This window comes from Branchiostoma belcheri, unplaced genomic scaffold (assembly GCF_001625305.1).
Source record: "Branchiostoma belcheri isolate BF01 breed outbred unplaced genomic scaffold, Haploidv18h27 scaffold69, whole genome shotgun sequence".
NCBI classification, from domain to species: domain Eukaryota; kingdom Metazoa; phylum Chordata; class Leptocardii; order Amphioxiformes; family Branchiostomatidae; genus Branchiostoma; species Branchiostoma belcheri.
Genome location: NW_017804342.1, coordinates 222,060 through 231,034, shown reverse-complemented (window position 1 = coordinate 231,034; position 8,975 = coordinate 222,060). Strand labels below are relative to the sequence as shown.

At 43.1% G+C, this 8,975-nt stretch overlaps 1 protein-coding gene across 1 annotated transcript; it reads right to left on the bottom strand.

Annotated features, from left to right (window-relative positions):
• Positions 1 to 2,108: 2,108 nt before the first annotated feature.
• On the bottom strand, positions 2,109 to 8,736 carry LOC109484198. Its single transcript, XM_019787445.1, has 3 exons — positions 7,283 to 8,736; positions 5,559 to 5,689; positions 2,109 to 2,518 (listed from the first exon to the last, which is right to left on the bottom strand). The coding sequence occupies exons 1-3, from the start codon at positions 8,085 to 8,087 to the stop codon at positions 2,147 to 2,149; spliced, it is 1,308 nt and encodes a 435-aa protein (XP_019643004.1). The 5' UTR covers positions 8,088 to 8,736; the 3' UTR covers positions 2,109 to 2,146.
• Positions 8,737 to 8,975: the final 239 nt, after the last annotated feature.

Genomic DNA, 8,975 nt, shown 5'->3' with positions numbered 1-8,975 from the left:
CAATACGATGATTTTTAATATGAAGGAAGAATGAAATTTAAAGACCTATATTGTACCTTTATGCTGTTTAATACGAGCTACGTACAGGACGCGTATAAAGCAGATGTAAAAAAAGTACATGTATCGTACTAAAAAAACATACATACTGATATCGATGTAAACTTCTATTTACAGGTTTTACTTCTTCACGCTTCTAAGACACTGTGTTCCTTATGAAACTAGACACAATAGTTCCATGCAATGTATGTTCATACATACAACACTGTGACAGTGTTGTATGTATGAACATACATTGCATGGAACTATTGTGTCTAGTTTCATAAGGAACACTAGTACTAATTTTTCTGCTTAATCTAAATGTCTAAAGTTCGGAAACTTGCATACATGTATAGAGGCAGTATCTCTCTCATTTCTATATGATATACATGTATCAACAACAAGTGATACTAGTAGTCAGTACAAGAGAACATGCACTTATTGTTACCCGCGGCCCCCGTGCGGGACCATTGAAAGCTAATGATCCAGGTCGTACCGAGATGCAGCAAAATAATGATGTGCGTGTGAGCCAGAAGAATACACGCACGGCACGGTTGGCAATCAGTAACATCTCGTGTACCTTTTGTTCAACACTCTTCTCACCACACTTTGATAGCTTTGCACAATCATTTACAACGCAAGGAAGTGTGAAGAATGTTCTTCTGACAACCGGCGGTTCTCGATCAGTTCCAACGCGCGTCGGTACCATTAGCCTAGGCCCATTGTACTGAACACGTGCCCCAAATCAACTTCAGAAGACCTTTATTCTATAGAAGCTCCTTGATTGTACATACATACATACATACATACATAACGTTACATACATAGATACATACATGGGTTAACTACAGGTCACAACAAAGGTATATACATGTATATGTCACAGTAGAGATGGAAATCCAGTAGAGTTGGCAACTCTACTAGTAGAGATGGGAATCCTAGTATTTATACTACTGAGTTCCAATCTCTACTAGTAGAGTTGGGAACTCTACTAGTAGAGAGGTGTTTTTACTATAATATCTACTAGGAGTGTTCCAGATTCTCTTACCAGACATTGGAATTCTAATCTTTTATAGGACAAATGGGAATTCTTTGAGTTAGACCAGGATATTCTCCAATTCTAGCAAGGAACAATTTTTTTCTGTTTTACATTTCAGTGGCATGTACAAACAGCTATTGAGTGATGTTGGGTAATGATTGAGGTGTGAAAATATTCAGTCTATTTTCCAAAACATTTTAGGTAATTAATATCACTGTGCCCTGCTAGAATTAGGTAACTAATTTGACTGTGCCCTGCTAGAATCGTATAAATACGATTCCCATCTCTACTAGTAGAGATGCCAATTGGCATCTCTACTAGTAGAGTTGCCAACTCTACTGTGACATATACATACACATGATCAAGGTAGCACTAGTCTATGAAGTAAATCTGAACAGACATGTTTCAGGATCAGAGGTTTGTCTAATACAATGTAGTATGCTGTTTGGACATGTATTCCCTAGGTGTGTGAACTAGGAGAACATTGCCGTTATCAGTCTATACATTCATCTCTCTCAGTCAGTCAGTGTTGTACAAACTGCACTGTACTGCAAAATGTTGTACATGTTCATCCTCTATTCCATTGAAATGACGGTATATTGACCAATCCATTGTTTCAAGGGAGAGAGGTTGTTATGTCTTCCGATTACATGAATGTCTATTTGGTAGTAGCTCATCTGCTCAACGGTTTGTGCCGTTATGGTGGTTCTTCGTAGCCTGGTTAACAAACCTATTATAGCTCCCGAGTCCGCAGGAGAGGCTGTATAGGAGAGGCTGTAGGACTCAGGAGCTATAATAGGTTTGGTAACCAGGCTAGGTTCTTCGGCGTATACTGTACGTATACTACGGCATGGAGTTAAAATCTTGATTTTAACTCCATGGTATCCGTAAACCGTATGGGGTTGATTCAACTTACTTTGTAAAGTATAGACCAGAAAAGTGACTTTTTCTATCGTCCTAATGGCCCCAAATGTGTAATGCAGCTTGCTGACAGATTGTCATCACCATGTCCTAGTGAGATAAGTAGTCACCATTTTTTTAGTGAGGATGGGGCAGGTGCTATTTAGGTTGTCACCATGTTTTAGTGAGGATGGACGGCACTTCCCGGCTGTTAGTCGGCACTAAAGTCTGCTTGAGTTTCTCGTTCATGCCGAACCTCATGTCCGTGAACGGTCCGAGCTCGTAGTGGTTGATTAGCCGAGCGGCCTCGTCTGCCAGGTCCTGGGCGTTACTATGGTTACTGATGACGAACAGCGCGCAGTCCTGTCCCCTCATTCTCGCGAGAGCGAGCGAGAGCTCGGCGAGGCTGATCTTCCCCGGGAAGGGTTTCCAGTCCTTGAGCTGGTTGACGTGCTTGTAGAAGGCCCAGATGGAGTTACAGTGAGAGTTCCTGCCGTACACCCACCGGTCTAAGGTGCCCCGCTCAGCTGTGCCCACGTACACCTTGGAATGAAAAGAAAAAAAACAAAAGTTTGCTTGGCATCATCTGAGAGAGAGAGAGAGAGAGAGAGAGACTGAGAGAGTGAGAGAGACTGAGAGAGAGTGAGAGCAAGAGAGAGAGAGAGAAACAGAGAGTCTGAGAGGTGGAGAGAGAGATGATTGAGAGATAATTGAGTTCAGCCTCGAATGGAAACCTGAAATAAAATCGTTGTTTAAGCAAAGAAAAGATGACTTATGTCTGTACAGGAAGTAGTAGAAGACCTCGCTTCAAGATTAGGAGGAATTCATAATTTAACCGTCAAGGACGACACTCACTTCTTCTACCAAAAAAGTTAATATACATGTGACGCACGCATATTGAACAGAAATCGTGACTTCTGAAAGAAATCTGAAAAGCGTCACATCTATCTGACGGGCGCTTCTCGTTTCCTAAAATGAGCTATCTCCGGCATGTGTATGATAACGAACCATACGTCTGGAGCTCAGGTGACAATTACTGTAGCCATTATTGTACATTCTACCAGCAGGATGTATATTAATTAACAAATGTTAAATATGGAACTACGAACAAGTGCATGTGTAGTACAATGTTGAACTTAATTCCAACACAGCGAGGAAAGAGAGATCAAATTTTAACGACCACTGCCGCTTTCGTCGAGTGAATGTGTTTGCAATCCCAAAACTTTCCAGCCTTTAGTCCTATTTTGTCATGTTAGGCCTTTAAAAATCTTTAGCTTGTGAAACATATCATAACACCCCCACCTTGTTTGTTTGTCTGTTTGTGTGTTTTTTTGTGGCGGTAATAGATATGTTAAACACCTTTAATTTGATCAACAGAGTTTTTGTTTTGTTTTCCTTTTAATGCCCACGATCATATTAATTCTGGCATGCTCATTTTCACCTGAGTGAAGTGAGGAAAGTCGTGTAAAGTGCCTTTCCCAAGGGCCGCACAAGATCGGTGACAAGGTAGGATTCGAACCCGGGACCTCTTGGTTCCGAGCCGAACACGCTACCGCTACGTACGCTACACAACCCTTGAGCTTCTCATCAAGCGATTGTTACGTATGACGACGCTGATCTCAAAATAGATGAATTCGCGCCAGGATTGTTTCGTGAGCCTTTTGTGACGCCGCTAGAGGAAGGCGTGCAGAAATTAAAAAAAAAACACCACCACAATTAGAGAGAGAGGTCCGGAAACAGAGACAACGCCACAAAAGATTTCCAGACAAGCCCGAACGATCGTCTCGTTAGCTATGACGTCAGTATCTCTTCTCCTCAGGAAGGAAATGGCGTCAGCTTGATTAAAGTACTTACTGACAGGGGAAGTTGGCTGTGAATTGTTTTGTTTTGTTACCTCCGGGGAAGGAGATATCCTTCCGCGAGGAGGTTTTACTATGGTTCGAAACATTTCTGTCAGCAGCTGTTTCTCGCGATCGGCTGGACGGATTTGTCTGTGGTTCGGTATACGTATTGCTATTGGGCTGCAGATGATGCAGAACGTTTTTGTTTAATTGCATATGTGTTTATGGGCGTCGAAATAAAAAGGTTTTTAAGTGCTCCGGACACCCCCGCCATGCTGAAAATGGTAATTACCATGTTGTTAAGGAATGGGGCGGTTGCAGTTTTGGGTCTTAGCATTCAAAAGGGGTCAAACAGAGGGGTGTCTGGTTCCGATAAAAATTTTGGGTGACGGCGCAGCAATGACGGCGCGGGATGACGGCGGGGGTAATGGCGCGGGTGACGGGGCAGGCTGTCAGACTGTGAGACACGTTAATCAACAGTCCATACCGAACCAACCGTCAGTAGCCATCAAACACATACAAACATATTACGCACATAACTTTCATACTACACACAAACAAATAACCTAAACCAATAGAACACAAAAAAAACCCGGAGGTTTGAAATCTACGATTTCCCTTGTTTTGTTTTGTTTTGTTTTGTTTTGTTTTGTTTTGTTTTGTTTTGTTTTGTTTTGTTTTGTTTTGTTTTGTTTTGTTTTGTTTTGTTTTCATTGAGCAACATAGAAACGTACCGGACACAGTGGTGGTCAACTTTGGCAGGATCATAATGTTTTGAAGAAGAATATATATACTAGTATATATATATAGTTTTCCGTAGGCAGTTGAACACATTTAGGCTGTGAATTAGTACGTCAATTATATAAAAAATAAGACCCATATTATCTATACTTATGTACAAGATAGGTGTCCCAGCTTTAGACATTTAAATTGAACAGAAAATTCGTATTCATTATGAAACTAGACTAACCATGTATCATAAACGTCATATGTTTATACATCTACAATGTTCTTCCTTAAGAAGCGATAAGTTTGCATTAGTTCATCTTAGTGCTGAGAAAAGGAAGATTAGTATGCCTGCTGATGAAAAAGAGCTATGATAGGAAGCAAAGTCTGTCAGTAAGATGTTTGGGGAATTCTAACTTGAACGGTCCACATATCAACTTTATTCATGTTCATTGCACAACAGTTGTACAGGGTACAAAGTATGGCCATGAAATCTATACTAGTACATAATTACAATTCCATAAGGCTAACCTAAGTAATACAAGAGTGGGTAGCTAGTGTGGGATAGGAATGAGATTTTACATGCATTGGAGGACTCATCTCTAACTTCTCGACAATCTAGGAGAGACAATTATAAGGGACTGTACGATATTTAGGATCAAGGACAAAATATTAGCTTGTGGGGAGGGTCGGGGAAAATGTTTTGAGCTGGAGGGAGGGTCATGGAAATTTTTTGTACTTGACCCCCTTACGACCGACCCTTCCCCCTATAAATATCGTACACTCCTTAATGCTGAGGTCACATTTCCAATACGGGGTCCGATAGGGCTGTTTACGTTATAACGAAAAATAAACAATTCATATCAAGAATATGTACAGATAGTGCTCATAATAAAATTGTTGCAAATTTTTTGTGTCTTGATGTCTTTTATGCCATACTTTCGTTCCTAGAAACTGTCCGGCCGGGCCCGGCTTGGAAATGTGACCTCAGCAAAACGTCACATACTAGTACTTACCTGGAACTCGGAAGGAAGGTTGGCGAACAGGTGCTCCTTGGGTGCCCGCACGCCGTTCGGGGACGAGCCTGGGGCGGCGCGGCGGTATGTGTCGTCACGGATCAGTAACAGGAACAGGGCGTTGGTGGCGCCTGGGGGGACATAGCAACAATGTTTTTAAGTTAAAACGTTTGTTCCAACACGAAGATACCTTTAACACTTCAGAGAAGACACGTGACTAGTCTCACTGGGTCAGTCTATTGAAGAAGACCAGTACCAGAGTGACTGGTAGAAAGGCCTATAGCTAGGTGAGAACATTTATCTTTTGTGTTGGAGTAAAAGTTTTAACTTTAAACATGTAAATACCAACACAGATGGACTTTCATGATGACACAACAGCAATTTTGCGTTATTATTATTAAACATAACATAAAGAGTACAAAACACAGTACTGGACAACTCTAGCAAATTGCTCGGTTCAGGAAGACTCCTCATAAAATCATGGTCTATGTGAGCAGGATTCTTAATGCTTGCCCATGCAGCAGGCTTTCCTACGGGGTTACGGATCGTGGAATTCGAGCAAAAAAAGGAAATAATCAGCCAGGAGAGTCAGTCCGCGAGAGGGTTAACCGGTACGGGCAAATGAACTCTACAGTGGCCAAACTCCCCTGCCAACTATTCTCCCTTCGGCTAAATTTTACTGTTTTCTTGAACACGCGTTGTTAGCTAGCTAATTTAGTTACGTAATGATTTTCTCCTATGTGTGTGCTGCGTGTTTGGACCTAATTTGACCGCAAAGGCTACCCACTTGTTCACATGTAACATTAGTAGATATAAAAACAGTTGCTGAATAATGAACACCTTCAAAATGTAGGTCAATCTCGAAAATAATTCACGTGTACCTTTTTGATTTATTATTAGGCCTGGCGTGCTCCACCGAAAGGACCTATAGTGGGTATTCATGTATCAAAAAGATGTAGCAACTTTTGAAAAACGTCGCAATTGTAGCCGAAATAGAACCTTTTTCCCTAATTGGAAGTGTGCACCACTAGAGATCGACGTCGAAGCGGTACAATAGACAAAGCAATCCGCACCGATTCATCTGCTGAGCGCTTCTCCTTATTTGGGAATGTCACGCACCAAACGACAACTTTGCAGCTTATAAGTGCAATGTGTTACATGAAATATCTATATCAAGGACTTTTTGTAGGAAGCGCTATCGTGAACACCAACCACCGAGTCAATTTACCAAGCTCGTGACAACGTTACGTGAGCAAAACGGTCGTCAGGATGCGAGGACTCAAGCTAATTATAACCACGTTGCTGTGAGGATGAACTAATTTTGTCAACACTAGTCATCTCAGATTCACCATTGGGTGGCGAAATGGTACCGGTAATTGTCTGGCAAATGGATACAACGTGGCCAATTTGATAGTGTCTTTACAGTCATCAAAATATCTGCTTGGAGATTATATTACGCTTAAAAACAGTACATGGATCAGTGCAGGTTAGGTGCAGATAATAACATGTATATGCCCCTCGGAGTGTATGCTGATACATGTATCATAATATTTTGTCCTATTTTCCACAGTATTCTACAGAAAGGTGTCTAAATCTGCGTTTTTGCTGTGTCGCCAATAAAATAGAATGTTAATGTATCAATAGAATTTATTCAACAAAAGTGAATCAAAATATGCTTTCCTTCCTATGAAGATGCAGAAAGTATAACAGCCTAGGACCCTTACCTGTGTGTGTGCGGTAGTTGTACCTGGTGACGCAGTGGTCACACGTCAGGAATCCCTTCAACTTCTCGTGAGTTATCCAGGCGGGAAAGTCTGTCTCCACCGTCCGGAACTGTCCCTTGGTGAAATAACTCACCTGCCAGTCCTTTCCGAACGGTTTCGTGTTCTTCAGGCGGGTGTAGATGGGAGGGCAGACGTATTCCAGTTTCTTGACGGACAAAACTTCGGGAATTTCGTGTCTCTCTTCGTACACCTGGCCCATGAGCGCCGCTCTCCTGACTTCGTAGCTGGGCGGCACGTCACACTTGTAAATGTCCAGCGCGTGGGGGAATCCGGTGGCGGTGTTCCAAGCGATGTTCATCTGGTACCGCATTAAAGTCCTCGGGAGAACCTCCGGGCACCTCTCGGGAATCATCGCTACCGCCGCAGCCGGACTCTTGGCGTACTTCCCCTTGCGAGAGCGCTTCCGTATCCCGTTGACGAAGTCGCCGAGCTTCTCCGTGGCCTTTGGCTCAGGGAGAGAAGTCGTGGCGGGAAGTTCCGAGTCCTTTCTGTTGAGAAGTTGACGTAGTTCTTCTTCCAGGTGTTCCTCGTCCCTAAAGTCTACCAAGATTGGGGTGGGTTTGAAAGAGTTCGCGATGGTTTCTAGCAACTCCTGGAGGCTGGTCCCCTCCACCAGACCAAAGAAGCCCTTTAGGTCTAAGACTTGCTCGCGCTGCTCTGTCGACAGCCATCTCTGCTTGTGTAGTTTGTCGTAAAAGTCGTGAACGGATCGGAAAATGGCGCAAAACTCCTCTGTCAGGGTCATGGCGTCAGAAAGGTCACGAAAAGGTTACAGAAATAAAAAAACTAGCTCACGTCTCGTTTACTGGTGCCTTCTTCTAAACGGCGACTGATTCTGGCAAACTGTGTTTAACGCTGTTCTGAGGGAACTATCCAAAGTGCCTCTACTTTGTGTCCGCTATCTGGAAATATATGAGTATCTATCACACAGGACACTTTGTTACTTCACACAGCCAGCTGAATCCACCATGTTGATCCACGGAAAGCGATCCCACACACTCGAAACAATTAAATGCCTCCTTGCAACCTCTCAGTGCGAATTGCTGGAGTCAACACTAGTCTTCTTTGAAAGTTTCCCCAATTTATGGCATCGGAATTCCCCTAACGTCCCATGACCAGAAGCAGGCAACGAAGTGCCCGGGTTCCTTGACGACCAATCACTCGGAAAAAGTCAAGAGTATTTCGCAGGCTCGTCGAGCGGGGACCGTGTGGTCTTAACCTTCGTTCGTTTTCAGCCAGTCCGCTGAATATCAAGGATATCCCTTTCCGAGCTGTACACAATTCAAACACTTTGGCTTTACCTGTACTGACGCCAATATTTCGTGCTTGTAGACGAGGGAAAATCCATCGACGCTCTGCAACAGGTACCCGCTTATCTAAGTGTTGTTTCTGCCTTTTGCTCACACAAAGAGTGAAACTCTAGAAAGGTGTTGCAAAAATAAGTAGGGCGCAGAGGAGTTAATACAATAACATACGGTGGGAGATCGGGTGTTCTCTTTGTAAACCCCGGCTTAGGGGTGCAGTCAGCCGCAGAGGTTGCCGTCAACTTTGGATTCAGACTTTTGTTTTTTGAAGCAGAAGGTCTCGTGCAAGGAGAAAGGGCCACAGAGCGGCGGGGTATCCTGGCGAGGAT